The 21,539-nt window shown below is 35.2% G+C and overlaps 1 protein-coding gene across 1 annotated transcript in view; it reads right to left on the bottom strand.

Annotated features, from left to right (window-relative positions):
- IL1RAPL1 (interleukin 1 receptor accessory protein like 1) overlaps positions 1–21,539 on the bottom strand; it is a gene marked incomplete at both ends in the record, with an annotated part of 1,136,662 nt that overhangs the window by 278,550 nt on the left and 836,573 nt on the right. Inside the window, one exon of the mRNA XM_082681170.1 lies at positions 15,042–15,116. Within this exon, the coding sequence (XP_082537296.1) occupies positions 15,042–15,116 (75 nt within the window). The remainder of the gene's footprint in view (positions 1–15,041; positions 15,117–21,539) is intronic.

The raw sequence follows: 21,539 nt of genomic DNA, 5'->3' as shown, positions 1-21,539 counted from the left end.
CAACTTTACTTCCTATTAGTTGATACATTAACAAGATTTATACCTCCGATTCTCTCTGATCCCCCTGAAATCTGACCTTTTTCAGAGGCTAATATTACTTTTCACCTAGGCAATTAGTTTCCCAATTGGTTCTCTGGCTACTGGCTTCTTTTTTCTCTTACTCATTCTATGGTCTGAGACTAACTTACCAACTGGGCTCTCCTCCTTTCCTCTTTTTAAAAAATTTTAAGGCTTCAGTGACGTGAAGGTTTCACTTTAGTGAAAATGTATCTAAATTCATAATTTTTCTGGCACTACTCTTTTTCATCAGGTCAGCTGGCTCAACTGCTTCAGTTGGCTGTAATATTGCCCAGCTTGTAAAGTCAACATATGTTTCCTCATTTCTCTGCCTCTCCTAACACTGGTTGTTCAGCAGTGCCTTTCTACTTCATATCTGTCTGCTGAAATCTTACTTCTAAACTAAGGTATAGCTCATCTAATGTTTTCACAATGAGGCCTTACTTGATCCTGCTTTTGAAAACAGCTCTTCTTTAAATTCACACAGTACGTTCTTAGTTTTACTTACTGCATTGCCTAATACTATGCTGGTCATATGACAAGTATTCAACAAGTGCTTGATTAAACGAATGATTTCTTATTAGTACCTTGAAAACTTTTAATATTACAACTCTGCTCATGAATCATAAGTCTTAGAATGCTGTACAAGGTAAATGACTATCTCCGTAGTTTTAAGAAGTTATGCCTATAATTGTTACGGCTAGATACCAGGATGTCTACTAATGGAGAGGGACATATTACTCCTAACATTTTATTTGTGAACACTTTGTTTGGAAACAATATCCGACTCTCCATGAGTAGACATAATCACCAATCCACTTATCGGCAGTCATCCGTTTCTAATTAATACAGGTGAATCAACTCTTGCCAAATGTAAAAGGACAACTGAATATCGCCTAATTCACAGTCAAACTTTCTTTGCTCTCTCAGAACTACGGGACGATCATGTTTTTTCTTCTTGGGAAAGGGTTCCCTTTGCTTTGTGTATTGGGCACTTTAAAACTCTTGTGCTTTGGACATCTCGTAATGGTGTCTTTCCCAATTTAACCTCAAGGGCTACCTCTACAAAGAATTCTTCAGGTGAAAAAGAAACACCACAAGACATAACACACATGTACGTGCACTCACACACATGCACCCTGTGGGCACACACAGAGGAGCAGGCCCTGATAATCATTGAATGAGGGCTCTTGTCGACACTTCACTGTTAATTCATCTTGTGAACTTTTACTCAATATCACACTTTTTGTGAATGTAGTAGAACATGTGATATATACCATACTGGTGTGAATGCTGGCCCCCAAAAGATATGTCTGTGTCCTAATCTCTGGTAGCTGTGAATATCACCTTACCGGTATATCTTATTTTATTGTACTTCACTTTATTGTGCTTTGAAGTTATGGTGGGTTGTTTTTGTTTGTTTTACAAATTGAAGATTTGTGGCAACCCTGCATCGGTACTCTATTTGCATCATTTTTTGCCATAGCATTTGCTCACTTCGTGTCTCTGTGTCACATGGTAATTCTCACAATATTTCAAACTTTTTTATTACATTTCTTATGGCTATCTTTGATGCCACTTCCTGAAGGTTAGCATTTTTTAGCAATAAAGTATTTTTAATTAAGGTATGTACATTGTTTTTTTATTGCACACTTACAGTATAGTGTAAATATAACTTTTATATACATTGGGAAACCAAAAAATTCATGTGACTCACTTTATGACAGTATTTACTTTATTGCAGTGGTCTGGAACTGAACCTGCAATATTTCCAAGGTGTGCCTGTATTTGGAAAAAGAGATTTTTCACAGATGTAATTAAAGTAAGGCTCTTGAGATGAGATCTCTCTTGATTTTCCATGTGCGCCCTAACTCTTATGCCAAGTGTCTAATAAAAGAAAGGCAGAGTGAGATTTGAGACAGTCAGAAGACAAAACACACATACACACAAACACACACAGAAGAGGATGAGGGCAATGGTGACCACAAAGGCAGAGATTGGAGTGATGGGACCACAAGTCAAGGAGGCTGACAGCCTCCCGACATTCATTACGTGAGGCAAAGATTCTCCCCTAGAGCCTCCAGAGGTAGTGCAGTCCTTGATTTCAAGCTTCTGGCCTCCACAACTGTTGACAGAAGAAATTTCTCTTGTTTTAAGCCACCAAGTTTGCGGTACTTAGTTACAGCAGCCACAGGAAACTAATAAAGATACTAAGATAAGTTTTCAGAAAGGTTAAGTGACGCAAATTGTTGCTGAATTTCTACTAGGCTTTGAGAAGTTCCCTTTCTCTACTTCATCCCCACCTTCAGTCCTCAGTATCATACATAGCTTCCACTTGGAAGGACATCCAGATCTCATTTGTACCTTCTGTGCCTGAGTTAGAGAGTCTCTCTTTCTTGACAATAACAACCTGACTGATGAGATAACCCAGATATGTTTGTGTCTGTTAGCTTCCTCATACGCATTGCAAAGAGCTCCAGAAAGTACAGAAATCCTGATTATGACTACGAAAACATCATATCCACCAGGTCAGAAGAGATATAGATATAGATAGGTATAGACATAGACATATATAGATATAGAGACATAATTATAAGAATTTTCTGTTTGCAGAACTTAAAAGTCCCAACAGGACAGAGAACAGTGATTCTCAGCCTCCATTTCAGATCTAATAAGTTAAATTTTCAAGTACAGGGGAGGCAGGAGAGCTAGAAAACCAGGCGCATGTGTTTTGTAAAAGCTCTACAGGTATTTATGTCATTCATTCCGCATTAAAAATCATTGCTATAGACAGTTCATCTGGCGATGAAGATCTTCAGGTCACTGAGATTCTCACTTAATTAGTCAGGGGCAAGACAGGCCCATTGGTTTGTGTCAGTGTACCATGATGCCAAGGACCTCTTTATTTAGAGGAAGAAATGTAAATTAAAAGTGAAAATGTTAACCTATAATATTAAAATAATTAAAATACATGTGTTCCAAATTACTAAACTGAACATAAAATGCTCATCTGCATTTAAGAGAATTTATCATTATTTCAACAACCTTTGAGAATCTTAGTCTTATTTCCCCATTGAGAAACTGTTCTCATACGCTAGAATAAAGACAACTTCCATCTTGTTTTCAATATTCTGCTGTTGTGAAAATAAAATAAATTAATGCTTAGGTCCTTTTAGTCACTGAAGTTTAAAACAGAGTGTTAACTTAGTTACTATGCTACTTTCATTCATAAAAGCATTTTTACAATTGGTGGAGGTTTTTTGATACCATTGTTTGTGGGGCCTTGACCTAGTAAATGTCAGCCCATAGGAGAAATTGCAAATTACTTTGTTATGTTAATGCAGCATGCATTTACATTATAAAAGAATCTCCATTTCTATAAAAATCTTACCAAGTTCTTTAAAGTTAACGTATATTTACAAGCCATGTGCAAGATGCACTGTAAATGTCATAAAAATATCATAAGTCCAATTTAACTTCTGGGTTAACATTAATTTTAATCCAATTGTTACAGGTTTTCTAAACGGATAATTTACCAATGTCTACATAGTTTTTAACTTTAAATGCTCAAACAATCAGTAGTCTTTAAATTACTTATCTATGTAGAGTCAGATAATTATATTCGGAAAGAAAATGTGAATCCTAAATTTACAAAAACCAACTCTGGGCACAGGGAATTAATAGTCACAGTAAACTGACAAGTCAATTATTAGTTTTACTTTGTCTATTTTAAGAAGTGAAATGAGAACACTTGCTTTCTGCTTGCTGTTTAAGAAAGGACTATAACTTGCTGTTTTTAAAGAGTAAAAACTGATGAACTAACTGACTCTTCTGCTTTTTTCACATTAACTTTTACAGCTCACGGGACATTCTGTTCATGAATGTTCTAAGTACTCCCATTTTCTTAAGTGCCTTGAAAAGAAATTTCATGCTTGAAGATCAGTAGAGGAAGAAAAGTGTCTGTTAAAATGTACTTGAGAGAGCAGAAGTACAAAAAAATGGGAATGAGAAAATAGGAGGCAAAGATGAACTGAAGCAGATCGAGGAGACATGCAAATGAATAGGGAAAAAAAAAACCCTGAGAAACATTTCAAGGACAAGTTCATATTCAATTGCATTATTACTAGATGTGCTATTTGATGAGACACAGAATCTGTTAACAGTGGGATAAAATAAAATGAAGCAGTCTATAGGATGAGACCATTCTAAATATTGTAGTCCATAAGGATAAGATGAGATCATTCTAAATATTGCAGAAGGGTCATGGATTTAAGAGAGCATTTATTTACAATTAGAATTTAACAAAGGAGTGAAGAAAGAAACAATAATCAATACGCTAGTGTATAGAAATGTTTCAAGAAGTATATAGCACGTAAGCTTCGGTCACAATCTGTAAAATGGAAGCACAATACAAACATCACAGACTGTTGAAAAGACGAAATGAGACAACATATGAAAATGCCTTGCAAATGTTTCCTAGAACAAGTCATGTTGTAAGTATCCTATCTCTAAGGATAGCTTGATGTGACAGGATGAATTTAATTTAATTTTTCCAGAAAAGCAATGCACTTTCCTTTGCTCTCTTCCTACTCAAAGAGGTGCCAAGTTTCTATAAACACAATTCTTTGTCAGGCAAGTCTGAGGTAAGTATCCTGCTTTTATTAAACTGGAAACAAAAATTCTCCAAGAGTGAGAAAGCCTGTAGCCTGCCTGTAAGTTTGCGGGGTAGTGGGAGGGGAGAGGGAAGTACTGACTTTCCTGGATGCCTCAGCAACTTGAAATCTTTCTCTCATGCTCACTGTGGACCAGAAGTGGAAGTGGGAGATATCTTCAGACCACTGGAAAATTAAAAACTCTTTATCAAGCTTTTTACTTTTATTTTTCTTAATTATTCAATTGGATAATATATGCTATAATTAAAATTTACATATCTTAACTACAAAATTTTAAAAAATCCTTAGTGTCTCTGAGAAAGTAACATTGGGCTTGTGTGTGGTGAATTGCAAAGGAGGCCTCTTCTTGAGAGTTTGCTGTGAGGCGCAGGTTTTAAAACCTTCTGGATGCTGTATGCATTGGGCTTATCTGGCATGTTTTAAAAAAATAATAATAATAATCAATTAATTAATTTTTAGCTGCTTTGGGTCTTTGTTGCTGCGCGTGGGTTTTCCCTAGTTGCGGTGAGTGGGGGCTACTCTTTGTCGCGGTGCATGGGCTTCTCATTGCCGTGGCTTTTCTTGTTGCAGAGCACAGGCTCTAGGCGCCGTGGGCTTCAGTAGTTGCTGCACGTGGGCTCAGTAGTTGCAGCATGCAGGCTCAGTAGTTATGGCACACGGGCTTAGTTGCTCTGAGGCATGTGGGATCTTCCCGGACCAGGGCTTGAACCCGTGTCCCCTGCATTGGCAGGCTGATTCTTAACCACTGCACCAGCAGAGAAGTCCCTTATCTGGCATGTTTTGGAGCATACATTTAGGCATATCTTAAAATGTGAACGTTTAAGCATTCATGAAGTAACAGATCAAATTTCATTGTATATGCTTTCATATTAAAAAGTTAAACATTATTAAATGCATAGGAATACATTAAGAAAAAAGGAAGTAATCAACAAAATGATGTAATGAAAAGGTCCATATAAATTCCAGAAGAATCAAAATACAAAATGCTCTCTTTAAAATTGGAAATAACAACAGTTATAGCTATGGAAAAACAAATGACACCACGGACAGTCATTCTATTGGATACATTTCAATAAAATCAAGGCAGATAAGATTGTACGATGGCCTTCAAAATGTACCTCTTATGAAAATAAACTGTTTAGTCATAAATGAACATGAGATAGTCTGGTTACTCAAAGAATCTACCCTACCACATCAATTTTTGAGAATTAAATTAAAATGAATTTCTGTTGATCTGAGGCTGGTGAATTAAATTTAATATTTCCTCAGAGGAGGCAAAAAGTCACAATGGGGACACCAGTTTCCACTGATAAAGAGGAAGCCATATTGCAGTGATAGGTGGATGATCCTTTATCTGGGTTAGTTAGAAATACCACTTGCCAGTTTTATATCAATGAACCACATCTTATGAAAATGTAAAAATCTTCACTAACACAGAGAAGAGTTATAGGGGTGATTATTCAATTACAAAAAAGATTCTTATATAAAATTACTCACCACAGAGTTTCTTTAAATAGAGTACTTCCCTTGTGCATATAAATCTTTCACTGATCATTAGCTGCTTAAAAGAACTGGGGGTCAGAGCCTCTTAAAACTGACATGTTAAGCCACTACCAATTAAAGATCAATCAAAAATGAAGGGAACACTTCTCTGAAATTATGATGATTCAATTTACCCACAAATCTGTAGGAACATACTAAGTTGGTAAAGTATGACTGGAATGCTAAGTGTGTTAACGTTAGACCATAAAATACTGGTATCCTATTTTTATAATCATATTCAAGCATGAGTTATTTTTCATGAAGAGTCTGCATATAATTTAGGAATGCTCAGTTATTTAGCCAAAATTCAAGAGGAAATTTATGGATGAACATCTCTCTTTATATTCAAATTTTAAATGATGTGGGTCTTTTTATAGTTTCTATTTTAATGAACATCAGTCATGTGGTACATATTCTTATTCTGAAACCTCTTTTAATATTCTACACCATTATGTCCTTTGATAGGTTTATTTCTGATAAATTGGCATTTACTTTGCAAATTCAGAAGTTCTTGTTAACATAGGATACTCACTGCATTTTTCTATGCAGTAAACTTCAATCATTAAGAACAGCTCAGAAAGCTTTGTATTTTCAAGCTCTGTACTTTCAAGATAATAGTACTTGTCAGAGGAAAAGCAGTATTTTTCTATAAAATGAATAAGGCTATTGCCAAAACCTTCTGGAGGAACTTGACAGGCATAATGGTTTGATGCTTTGCTTTGTAAAATTATTCTCATGTACCTTGTCTTAAGAAATACTATATCTGAAGTTCTTTAGTTGAAAAAGTAATTTTTTCAGTCTTTCTTCTTGATGGTTATTAACAAATTCGTGCGGCATAGTGTCCATTACATGGTCATTTTTTAAAGGATGGGTATCATTTTCTTCTGCTATGACTAAGTACTTACTGTATGCATTTGGATAGATTTGTTGAACAATTAAGTAATCTAAAATCAATAATTTCTTTAAGATAAAGTCTCATTTAAGTAGAAAAATTTAGTATTCATATTTTGTTCTTAGATGGAAGATGGAAATTGTCTAAAATATTATCCATCCTGTACAATAGCAGACTTACATTCTAATAAGAACATAAACATGATCAAACAATCATTGACATTCAAAATGTAGCTCAGAAATCTTGTATATACAGCATTATCTCTCTCCTCTTTCTCTCCCTCTCTATATATCTCTATATATTTATACCTACACCATATATACATATATGTGTAGCATTGAAATATCTCAACTAACAGCAGCAAGCACATATTGACTACCTAATATATACAGGGAATGTACTAATCTTTACATGCATTATCTCATTAAATACCCATACTAACTCTACAGAGCTACGTATTATCATGGTGTCTTTTTTATTGACTAGGAAAATGAGGGCTGTTACAGCAGAGCTAAGTGGTAGAGCTGGATTGTCACCTAGGTCTGTCTGACAGAATGACCTGAATTTGGAACCTCTGCTATATGCTGCCTCTTTATTGTAAGTAACCAAAATAGTAAAATAATAATAATCATAATAATAATGAAGAAGAAAAATGATGATGTTGATGATGTTTGTTTTTGAAAATTTTGTGATATAAAAACATGTAGCCATTTTTGATCTGTGTTTTCTCATCAGTTTAAAGAGAAGAATTTGACTTGATAACTATCAAAGTCCCTCCACTTCGTAAGGTTTCTAAATCTAGAATTGTGAAGAGTTACATATCTAGTTTCTTAGTTGGCCACAGACAAACAAAACTGTACTCTCAGTGCTGTAGCAAAAGAGCAATCTGCATGATTCATGTTAGTGTCCAACAAACTAGACCAGAACTACACCAGGAGTTGGGAATTTCAAAAGACTCTGGTTTTGTGACAACACTCTTTCTTGCACTTTTTCTTTCTTCCTTTCTTTTCTCTCTTTTGGCCCTTTTCCAAAGTAAGAACCAGCAGACTCACATTTTCTCTATTCTAGTTTTTAAATACAAGTGCTTCAGCTGGCTTCCAAACGTTCAGAAATCAATGGCCCATAGGAGCCGCTGTAACCTTCATCGCCATCTTTCTTTGGGTTTCAAGCCTGTCCTAGCACTAGGCCTCGAGCATGTAACACTTAAAAAGGAAGTCTGACTTCTGCTTAGCTAGCAATTTTTTTAATATTTGTTTTGATTTTTTTTCTGGATTGAGGGGTAATTGCAATAAGCTACTTAACATTAAAAATAGTAAAAGTTATTTAAAAAAATAGTGTATGTTTGTTCTCATCATTGCTACTTAGCCATTCTTTACCTTTTTTAAGAAAATTTTTATACAATTTTTAAACGGTACTTTCCACTTACAGTTATTCCAAAACGTTGGCTATATAGTCCCCGTGTTGTACAATACACCCTTGAGCCTGTCTTACACCCAACAGTTTGCAGCACCTCCCACTCTCCCTTCCCTATATTGCCCCTCCCCCCACTCCCCACACTGGTAACCACTAGTTTGTTCTCTATATCTGTGAGTTTTTACCTAGTAATTTTTAAAGCAAACATGCAAAGCTGCATTTTCCCCCAACCTAATCTTCCTCTCTAGCATAAGGAAAGACTGATTTTGAGAATCTGTGAGATTCATATCATATAAGCTAGGCCATATAATGATCTAAGAATATGAATACTAGCTTTCATTACTTGATTCATCTTTTGTTTAAGGATATGAAATGTTAAATAAATACTAATATCAAAATATTCCTCTTCAGGTTAGAATCACAATTCTTAAGGTGTTTTTGGTTTCAAAAGTAAAATACAACAGCTGTCAAGAGTTATTACTTTCATTCATCCTGGCACAATAAATTTGGACTGAGTACACCTGAATGTCATCAGTTTAAATAATTATAACACCAGTCTGTATTTGCCTTTACATGCTTTAATTATGATGTCTATTTGCCCAGAAGCTCTAATTTATGTCTAGCAAGCTTTATTTTGGGCAGTAGAACTATGCTGATCTGCATGTCTTTCTTAAGTGGGCAACGAGTACATCATTTGTCATCTAAAATCAAGACTTGGATACAAATGTTTTTATCCAGAGTGAAAGAGAAGTTTTATGGTTTTTCATATGAGTTTGTCAGTGAAAATATGTTTTGTATCTTCCACATGGAGCAGTAAAACCAAAGTCAACAGCATTACATTTGCTGATGACAACCAGAAGAGCAATTGTGGCTGGAAAAACCCAAACAGTCAATCCTGACTTCCTTATCTCTGGGAAGGAAGGTCATATTTGCATCACTTGCATAACTCAGCAACAAAGTATTCTTTAGCATCATCAATATTGTATGTCATTTTCAGAATTAGGTATCAAATTCAACACCTGAATTGTTTTGTTTCTAGGATACTGACATAAAGTACTTCCCTACTCCAGAAAGGAAACAAACAGGCCTCCTAATTAAGTAACTATTCAGAAAGGATGTGTTCTGTTTCAAGAAAATAACAGCTATGAAAATACAGAACTAGATAGTAAATGTTAGAGGGCTATTTTTCACTCCATAAAATAATTCCCTATATACTTTCCTTGGATTAAAAACTCAACTAGTATATTTGTAATACAACACATTCCATGCACTATATGTATATATGTATGCATATATACAGTTCCAGAACATATAAAGGATTGAAGTAGAATATATTTCCATAACTAATTACTTTAGCAACACAGTAAATTAAACATAAAATTTTCATGGCAAAAAGTTTTCCTATTAAATTATCAATCAGGATCTATTATATAGACATTTTTCCTTCAGTCTGCTTGAAACTTAAAATTCTGCAAACTATAATATGGTGTAACAGGGCAAGATGTGTTAGTTAAGTTCTAGTGTGACATTTTAATTAGCCTGTAATTAAGTTGGATAAAGTTACATGTGTAGTGTGTCCTTTACGAGGACAGATGTTTAAAAATTTGAGGTTTCAATACTGTCATCAACCACTTTCCCTGAGATGTTAACATCTGGTGAATCCTTGTAACTCAGATACATGTGTTTTCTTTTTAACAAACTTAACAAAAGAAAGTGGATATTAAAGAAAAACAAAAGCACTGTTGAGCAGCTTATTCAGTTCAGTCTCATTACTTTTTTCTTACAGAAAATTTGGAGATGTGTGTCCTTTGTGGCATGTATACCTTATTGTCAATTAGTATTTATTGACATTCCCTATGCCCAGAGCACATCACAAAATTCCTGTGTACTTATATTAAGAAACGCAGGCTCTAGAGGAAGTTTTCAGTTGAGCATTAGGATAAGCAAGAGAAAAAAAATGGATAGAGACTGCAGACATTTGATTAGGTTTCTATATTTCTTCAACAATATGGATTAGATTTATTCGAAACCCTCCAAATGAGGATAATCCTGAAAAAGAGAGGCCACACTCATATTCAATGAATGAAGAGAAGGAGCTAAGGGGGGAAGGAAGAAGTGATTCTGATACCCGAGGAAAGTGAGTTTTCCTTCAAGAGCTCTATGTTACAAAGATGTATCATTTTATGCATTGTATCAAAAAAATTAAAAGTTATTAAACTCACTACATACTTCTAGTGAGAGTCTGTATTACTCTGATAAGAATTCTGAAACTATGTAGCAAGAAACTTTGATGAAATTATTTCCTTTTACCCATTTCCTTTTAGCAATCTGTCCTGTTGAAATAGGTCAAGAGAAAATGTATGATTAAAGACAACTGCATCATTATTTATGATAATGAAATTTGGAAAAATCCAAATTTCCAGCAATATACGTGAAATTATAGGACATTCACATGGATGTCATGCAGCCATTAAAGGAGTATTTTCTCAGAATATTTAATAGGAGCAGAATGTTTCTACAACATAAAGTATAAGAAACAAGATTCTTTTCTGTATTTCCCCCAAAGGTCTACCTGTAATTAACCTGTAAAACTAACCTATAAAATTATTTTTAAAGCAAAAAGCAAAATTTAAATAAAGAAATACCCATATCTAAATGAGTAATTAATGATAATTTTCAGTAAATTCTACGTTGTAAAGTATAATGTGTCTTACTAGGACAAGGGTGGAATGAATTTCTACTCTTTGAAAGTCTGGTAATGATGAATATAACATCCTCTGTACTAGAAGTTTCTGAAAATGGGCTCCTAGCCATAAGAAGGCCATATATCTGATTGACATCCTCAGGGCTCAAGTTCAGCAAGACACTGGTGTCTGTCTTTTGATTCCCTTGACTACAACCACCTGAAAAGACTAAGTCAGGCTCACCCCCTGGATTGACCTTCAGAATTGCACAGTGTGATTTCTGGGCCTTTTGCCCAAGAAAGTTCTGTCCACATATTCGCTGATGCCTGAAAGTTATTTAAAAGGGACAGAGTTGTTTTTGGTTTTTTTTCACATTTAGAAATAACATATAGATGCCACTTAAAATGAAAATACTAGGCTATAACCCCATATTGACTGAAATTCAAAACCACCAATTTACATGGTTAATATGAATTTAGTTACTATTATACTATTTTTTTCCTAAGTACTTTGATTTTTGGTGCCTTTTGCTTTCTATACTGAAACAGTTTAAATTATCACTATCAGAATCTTTCCAGTTTTGAGAAGATGAAAGAATTGTAAGAAAAGGAAGACACAAAGGGATGTGGAAAGGGAAAGGTAGGCATGGCTAGCAAATGGCAGAGAAAGGAGAATTTGGAGATGAAAACAAATCTATGCATTTCATGATTTTATCTAATTCATTATTAATATGTTTTATATATTCATACACAAACTGGAGATTTGATGGATTTAGTTACCAAGGACAGGTGAATGGATATGTGTTTAACTTAGCCAAGATGTTCATGTTAGGTCACCAGCCATGTATTAACTCAGCTTTGTGTAATTTCTAATGATTGTTCTTATAATTAACTCACATAGTAGTTTTATTAACCTCTGAGGTTAACCCTCAATTTAGGACAAGGTTGAGTCAGACCCCCAAGCTCTTGATCAATGAAACTCTGTTGGAGATTTTCACCATCTCATGAGAGTAGGCACCACTTACAGGTTCCCTATCACTGGTCCTGGCCACCCTCCTTACTCCCCCGCCCATGACTCTTCACTCAGTTCCCTTCCTTAGGATTTGACAACACATTTTGAGCCTGTTGAAATTAATAGCTTTTTCAAATCTGGAAAGGGCAAAAATTAAATCCCAAAGGAGGTGAAAAATCAAAGTACATATTGTAGAAAACAAACATATTTTAGGCATCTCGAGTCTTTCCTTTTTTTTGGTCCTTAACATTATTTCCTATTTTCACTTATCCTTTGTGATCAGCTGTTCACCTACCCCAATACTATTAAAGTAGCAACACTAAAAGGTAGTTATTTCAAATCAACTGTTGCTCAAAAATTCATGGATTAAGGTTAAATTTCTCAAACTAGTAAATGATGTATCACACTGAGAAGTGGAGTTAGAAAATAAAACGAAAGTTGTTTAAAACAATACAAGTCCCAGGTTGATGTCTATGGTTTACTTGGTGTTTAAAAGGTGTTCCTTTCGGCAGTGACAATAAAGGAGTTAATTAGAGTATTTTCTGGAGCATTTTGATTGTTATCAAGACATGCCCATCTTTCTTCAAACAAATATACAGCCAAACCTTCCAATTTGCATAAGAAATGTTCATATTTTCAATTTGATTTGTTTTTATAATTTTTGTTCAAGAAAAAGTAATTTTTGAAAAAAGGAAAGCTTTACAAATTATTTATTCCATTTTGTAAAACATTTTAGAAGACAGAACAATTTGATTTATTCCAAATTCAGGGACAATATAAGGAAACCCAATGGGCAACCATCTATTGTAAAATTCTTTGAATCATTTTTTCAAGTAAAGAGATACAATTAATATCATTTTGGCTATGCTCATTACAGATAACTGGGACAATAAACCACTCCCTCTTGGTCCAAGATATTTATAGTTTTGCATAACTTCTTAGAAATATATCTTCCTAGGAGTTATTGAAAGGTCTGTATGAGAATGGCCGCTTAGGAAAATTTATATTTCAAAATTTCTTTTCAAAGTAGCAATAACATCTAATATATCTCAATATACCACAGCATGAGTAAAGAGTACAATACAATTTTAATACGTTTGTTTCATATACAGCATGGCTTTAGTGCTGCTTCTGGTCTCCCATCTCAAAATAATGACAATTATAAAACTACTTGCATGTATATGGAATTAATCCAAAGCCTTAGGTTTATCATCAAAGAAACATTAAAACCCTGACTTGTATAAAAATTACATATGTTCATGCCTCAGAGTGAGTGAATATTTCCAATGCTGGAAATCTGTTGACTACAATAATTTTATAGTCTCTAAAACCATCATCTTATCTTTTTGCACTATAACTGTGGATGTGCTATTAGTAAAGATTATCAGATCTGTAATCTTCATTTTGAAGACAGATTTACAATTTTGATTTAAACTCTCCCCAGTGACAATAACATTGATAACATAAGGGATGGACTATGAATTTTTTTTAGTTTTATTCATTAAATGCATTTCTACTTTCAAATGGTTAATGTAAGAAAAAATTCCTTAACAAACATGAATATATGGTTTAAATTATACTTTTGATAACCTTTTATATCAAACCACTAAAAACAACTAATTTTCTGCTAAAGTTTATGATATATACATACATGCATATCATATTTCAAATAAAAAATATAATCGAATGTGCTGTATATATTTATAAACAAGAGGGGAAATTTCCCATAATTTGGTATAACTAAATATAGATAGATAAATCAGACTAAGAAATTCTAGACTTAACTCTAAGATAAATATGTTAAAATTCTTATTTGTGGACTAGATATTTTTACCAAGGCAGAACATTCTGTACATATTCTTATGTTTCAGTCCTTTAACCAAAAGCCACTCACTCACATTTTATGAATATATTATCCATAACTTAACTATCACAGGGTCCATTATATTTGGCTGGATAAAAATGATTTTTAACTGTAACAGTGTCATTTACTTTAATGAATCTCTACCCTTTCCCCCAATTTTAAAAAATTGTATTTTAACATATTATTGGGTATTATAATAAGTATTATAAGTCAAACAGTTCCACACTGCCTGTTTTAAAACCAATTCAAGTGCTTCCCCGGTGGCACAGTGGTTAAGAATCCACCTGCCAATGCAGGGGACATGGGTTCGAGCCCCGGTTGGGGAAGATCTCACATGCCACGGAGCAACTAAGCCCGTGCGCCACAACTACTGAGTCTGCGCTCTACAGCCCGTGAGCCACAACTACTGAGCCCACATGCCACAACTACTGAAGCCCACGCACCTAGAGCCCGTGCTCTGCAACAACAGAAGCCACCGCAATGAGAGGCCTGCACACTGCAACGAAGAGTAGCCCCCGCTAGCCGCAATGAGAGATAGTCCGCGCACAGCAACGAAGATCCAACACAGCCAAAAATAAATAAATAAGTAAAATAAATTTAAATAACTCAACAATTCAAGCCTTATAAAATGACAAAATAATACCATCAGCAAACCCTTCAGTCCATCTAATTTTTCAACAACCATCTAACTAACACATAAGTTTTTACATCCATATGTCCAGCTTGGTCCTAATGCACGCACCATGGGGATGGAATACACCATATTTGCTGGTATTTTCTAATTTTGCTCCCTTTAAATAAACATGGGCTTAGCTCAGAGTATTACACCAGGTTACAATCTAGGCTTATTAATAGTCAGAATGTAACGAGAAAAGTGTATTAACTAGAATTAAGGAATTACTCACCCAGCTGGGTCTCCTGAATTGTCAGTTTACTTTCCATAGGATACAGAAGCTTGGGTGGTTTATCAGTCAGAGGGGCTGAAAAACAATAATAATACAGACTTATAGTTATGCTGAATAAACTGAAGGATAGAACACAGTTTATTTTCCCAAGTAGTTTTCATTCTCTGAGTAGTGTGTCAAAGCATTCTACCAAGTAATGACTTACATATTGCAGGTAGTACCTTCAGGCGAGTTGAAAAGGTATTAGATTATACATGAGTGAAATATAACACTACCAAATTGGCAGTCACATGAGACTGTTGCAGTACAGAATCAGGATTGGTCAGTCCTTAAAAACGTATGATTGTACTTCACCAAATATTTTCAATTTTCACCTTGCTTTCCTTTTTAAAGGGTACCCTACCTTTTCTCTGTGTTAATTAAAGATACACATGATATCTGTATCGTGCATTTCAATGATTTTTTGGGGGGGCATAATATTGCCTCTTTCTTCTTAATCCCATTCCTAGTTTCCCTACCCTGGATCACATTGCCTCAAAACCCATAATTTAGTAATTAGATTAAGTATTTCTCACATACGTCTCCTATAAATGAGGCAGCAATGTGGCATTACATTACTACAAATACAAGCAGCATATTCAAACATGCATAAAAGTAGTCACCAAGTTATATTTTAAGTAATACTTTTCATTTAGTCAGAACCCCTTATTACTATTATCCATGACATTTTATAGTACTTATTGCTAATTTGCATGATATACTGTCTTTGATTTTTAGCTTCTACACATTACTGCTCTGTGCACTTATCAATTTATCAATGATCAGTGTACAGATCTAAGAGTTGGCTATTAAGCATCTTGAAGATAGGTTTCCCATTGCATACTTCATTCCTAGCTAACTAGACTATCTGGACTTTAGACAAATAGTCAGTGATCCTTCATTAAAGACTCCCTCCTCACCCTCTCTGACTGAAATGCCCAGGTCCCTGTGAAATCTGTCACTGCAACTTCCACTCTGTGAGAAGTACAGAAATGATCAATTAAGGGTTGCTGAAATTGATTGAAAAATTAAATGATTTTGCTTTGCGGGCTTCCTTCCTTGCCAGGAGGACACGCCAGTTTGGTTGACAACCAGAAGGCTGATCTAGACAGCTATGCCCGGAGTTGTGGCCACAAATCCTCATCACCAGAGGATTCAAGAATGCAATCTGCTTCGGAAGCTCACCTCTATCTCTCCTTAACAGAAAACACAGTCAGTGCAAACGGATGATGCATCCCAGCTCCGAAAAACAGGAATGAGTTTTAAGAGTCCTTGTTTGGAAGACCAACCTCACATAGGATCAGTAGGTTTTGTTCATAACTAATTGAATGCATTACTCATTCATCTTCATTAATATTTAACACAGGGATGGGAAGGAAGGGGAAAGGAAAGTTGGGGTAATAAGATGAGATAAATCACTTTGAAATTCTTCTCAAAGATTTGACATCACTCTGATTAACCTCAAATACTTGTATGTCTTGCCTAAAATGATCTTAACAGATTTTTATTCTCCTAATAGCTAAATAAGTAGGTTAGTCACTAAATGTTGGCAAAGCAGTTCACCATTAATAGGTCAAAGAGCCACATTTCCTAGGCTCTGGTTATCAAATGATTTCAGGTAACTTCAAAAGCAATATGGCATCAAAATAACCTGTTTCTTCAGTAAATTAACTCCATTTATAAAAGCTTGTGATTATAGAGTCACAAGCAGACAATTCAACAGTTATAGAAAGCAGCTGAGAAAAATGTTCCCTGTTCAAACACATCTCACACTAATTTATAATAAAAGAAAATATCTGTAGAGAAAGATAATAAAATCCATAGATAGGACATTTGTTCAGAAATATAAAATGGTTGTGTGGTTCTCCACCCCAACACACCACCCACCCCATGGCATAATGTTACATCCTTAAGATCTTTCTATATTATCCTCATGGGACAAGTCCAAGTTAACAGAGGAATCAGAGTGTTCAAGCCAGAAAAAAATTATAAGCTTATTAAATTCTTTGATTTTTAAATTGTGTTCCCTAAAGCCCTATGGTTTCTACAGCGCCCCTCTGGGCAGGTGACATGCAGATACAGATAAGGGGTGGACTGAGGGCCTTGACTCCATACCTTGTTGTACTGCCTACCCCTCTCTTGATATAAGTAGCTCTGCTTTTACTTATACATCAGTATTCCGTCCAAGATTTTAACCCCCCAAATCCAATTCAACTCAACTGATGTATACTGGACACTATAATGTGCTAGGTATCGTGATAGTGGCTTTGGAATATCTTTGGTTTCTGCCTTTACATCTTACAGTAATCAGAAGTTAAAAAATAATGGCAATAGTGAACAATTCTGGGCTGATTCAACACTCTTGTTTTATTTACTTAATTTTTTACTTTTTTTTTTACATTTTTTTCTTTTTTTAATTGAAGTATAGTTGATTTACAATGTTGTGCCAGTCTCTGATGTACAAAGTGACTCAGTTATAAACATATATACACTCTTTTTTTATATTCTATTCCATTATGGTTTATTATAGGATATTGAGCATAGTTCCTGTGCTTTACAGTAGGACCTTGTTGTTTACCCATTCTAAACGTAATAGTTTGCATCTACCAGCCCCAAACTCCCAGTCCACCCCTCTCCCTCTCCACTCCCCCTTGGCAACCACAGGTCTGTTCTCTGTCTATGAGTCTGTTTCTGTTTTGTACATGTAAGTTGGTATAGCCACTGTGGAACACAGTATGGAGGTTCCTAAGAAAACTAAAAATAGAGTTACCATATGACCCAGCAACCCCACTCCTGGGAATATACCCAGACAAATCTATAATTCAACTCCCTTGTGTTAGAGGTCAAAGATCCGAGGTGTAAAAAGCACAACTGGTTTGCCAAAGGTAAAAGAGCAAATTCAAGCTAGAGTCCTTGCTAGATCTTTGCCTCCCACTTCTGTCAAGCAACTACTAGTCCTGTGCAATGATTCCCCTCAAGGTGTGAGCAATCTGTTAGGAGAGCAAAAACATACAAATAAGTGACTATAACCTACAGCAGAGCGCTTGTACTATGCAATCTGTCATCTCTAAGTTCTGATATTATGCTCTAGAGGGATATTGTTGAGGCATGTTTCTTGTATGATTCACTTGTCTTTGATAAAAGTGAACTGAAACTGTCAGAGAACACAAGAGCTGACTACAGATTTGACACATGACTGTGAAATGGGGTGACCATTAAAGCTAAGACATAGGTCCAGTCATTTGAGGGCAAACAATTGTGCTGCCACAAAGAAAAGACATTTGCTGAATTATCCATTATTTGAATGTTTCTGACACTTTATGGTGTTTAACAAATATCAGTTGAATCGAATTGACAGAAGACAGAACTGGCAAACAAATGCAGGAATGGTAATGACCAAACAAAATGAACACACAAACACAAAGCCCTCTTCATTTTCTGCATGGGCAAAAGTACGACTGGAAGGAACTCAAACAAATTAGTTACAATAAAAAGCAAAGTAATAAGCATTAGACCATGACTAGACCAACTAACATTTTATTGTCAAGAAAACATCTTTCCTTTTGGGACCCTTTCTTTCCTTCTCTCTCTCTCTCTCATTCACACACACACACACACACACACACACACTCACTAAGCTGAAATCGTTGAAAAAATAAAGCAAGTCTGACAGTAGTGACATGAAGCACAGGCTGATTTTAAATCCTAATCACATTTTGTCTACAAAAAAAAATACACAATTATAGTAGAGCTGTTTCTCTGGCTACCTATGCATTGAAATATTTCTATGAATCCACCAACAAAAATATTTTCAAGCTCTCATTTTATTCTTCAGAATATCCCATTGACAACATTAAAGATAACATAGTTATTTTAAAAGTGTTTTTATTTTGAAATTAAAAATCTTTATTTCTATTTTAAAATAAAAATCTTTTACAGAGTTATTAATATGTCCCGATCGACAAAACCGTTCTTCAGAGTAGAAGGAACAATTTAAAGGACGTTTGTTTTGCTTACCAGCTGCTAGTTAGAGAAACATCTGGAAGGCGGTATACACAAAGTTGTGTATAGGAATAATTCCTATGTTAACGTTCCCTAAATAATTATGAAGAGATGAAGTCTCTCTCTTTTTTCCCCATGCCATGTACACTTGGGTTATGGAATAGTGAAAAAGAGGATCCAATTTTCCAAAGCAAAAGTGACAAGAGACCAGGGCAATGAGGCCAGTATTCTCGAATTTTTCTAATGTTCTTAAAGAGAAGAGAAATATGAGATATTTAGGATGAGTGTATCTTTGTTTTGACATCCCTCTAAAATTTAAGTTTAGTCCCTCAAATACTCTTGAGAATAATTAATATTTCTTGGATACTTAAAGTTGTCCTACCACAAAATCTGTTCTTTCAAAATCATAGATACTTTTCAAAATGTATTTTAAGTAGTGCCTTCTCTGCTTTGTTTCTTAGAAGCATTATGGTAAGGTAAGAAAGATAATACACATATTTTTCAGGGAGACATGGGTCTAATAAATTCTGACAGAAGTTAGACCTGGTTGGTTTGGCAAGCTGGAGAAGTTATTTAAACTCTGAGTCTCAGTCTCCTTATATAAAAAATGTGACATTTTCCCCTATGGCTTGGTGTGAGGATTAAATAGGATAACAGATTAAATGCCTGGATATATTAGATGGAAAATACATCTGTACTAATGATATCCATCGAAGTTTGGGACAATAGCATTTAGCATTCTTTGTAGCCTGAGAAGAAAAAAAAATATTGTTTGTAAAATAATGAACTGGATATTTAGATAAGGGTTCAAAAGGCATTTAAGTTCCGAATTTAAGAATCATTAATATTTCCTACATTAGTTTCCATAGCAGGAGAACTGGTCCATCCTTCAAAAACACAATTCAACAAAAGCATTTTGAAGATTTTTAGATATGCAAGCAAGGTACTGGGATTGTAAAGGACTCAAAGAAAGGTAAACAAAACACAGCTTTTAACCCTCACAGAGCTTACAACCTAGATACATAATTAAAATATAACTCCACGAGTCAGTTTCAAGAGCCTTTATGAAGTACCTGCAAATAATAAGTACTATATTACAAATAAAATGACCAATAAGGCATGGAGTTATACATAAGAATGTATGAGATGAGAACGCATATATGATGCATTGTAATGAGTGCTATACTCAGAGGTAATTTCTTTATGACCCTATTTAAATCTACCAGCTAAATCTGGTCACAAAACAATACTCACAGATTTATTCAGCTGACAATAAAACACGCTCTGTGGCAATCCCACCAACACGCGCCATTTTACAATGGAGATTTTTGGTTTGTTTTGCTGTCTGCATGTACTTTTTTTTAACTTATAAGACTTGACAACCAACTGCCTATTGTCCTAGCAAGTCAACGGAATGTGAATTACTCATAGAGCTTCAATGATTCAAAATGGGATTTCAGTTCTGCTTTCTTTGGTCTGGAATGTTTTTTTTGTTCTGTTTTGTTTTGTTTTGTTTTGCGGTATGCGGGCCTCTCACTGTTGTGGCCTCTCCCATTGCGGAGCACAGGCTCCAGACGCGCAGGCTCAGGGCCATGGCTCACGGGCCCAGCCACTCCGTGGCATGTGGGATCCTCCCGGACCGGTGCATGAACCCGTGTCCCCTGCATCGGCAGGCGGACTCTCAACCACTGTGCCACCAGGGAAGCCCCGGTCTGGAGTGTTTTAACATTAGTTCTTAATAGTGGAGCATAGCACTCATGAGATATATAGCAAGTAGACAAAACCTCATGTTCCTTGGGAGAAAAAAAATGAACGGATGGGAGAAAATATGAGTGTATACTAGGTGGAGCCATTTGGGGGAAGAAAGGTGCTTAACTTTTCACTTATCTCTAATGCACTGGGATTGGCAAAATTTCTCCTTTCTGTTGCAAACAATTATGGTAACTCCCAATGGAGCCATGGAGCCTCAGAAGCCTCAAAGAGGAAGGAGTGGCAAATCAACTGAGCAGAGAGTGCAGGGAAAGCGGTTTATGAACAAACTAACACCATATAAATGATAACCTTGATCTAGAAGTCATGTCAAAGTGATAAAGCAAATACTCCCAGGGATGTAACTCTTAATATAATCTATCAAAATGTATGTATTCAGGAAAATCAAAAATTAATTTGACTAGCTTTGATACTTAATATTTTATTCATATAGTTTGATAAGTGTAGCTTACAATGCAAATTAAAAAATATGTTCATTCATTCAACAAATATTTTTAAAACATCTTCTCTTTGCCAGGAATTTTTCTAGCTACTAGAGGGTATAACAGTGAACCAGACAGACACAACTCCTGCTCTCATGGAGCTTGCGTTCCAGAGAGGGAGATGGAAACTATACATGTAAATGAATATATGCATAACATAATATCAGGTAGTTCTAAGTACTGTAGAACATATAGCAGCCGGGAC

Source organism: Grampus griseus, assembly GCF_964374135.1.
Source record: "Grampus griseus genome assembly, chromosome: X".
Lineage (NCBI taxonomy): Eukaryota > Metazoa > Chordata > Mammalia > Artiodactyla > Delphinidae > Grampus > Grampus griseus.
The sequence above is the reverse complement of the archived record's forward strand: the minus strand, read 5'-3'. Positions and strand labels throughout refer to the sequence as shown.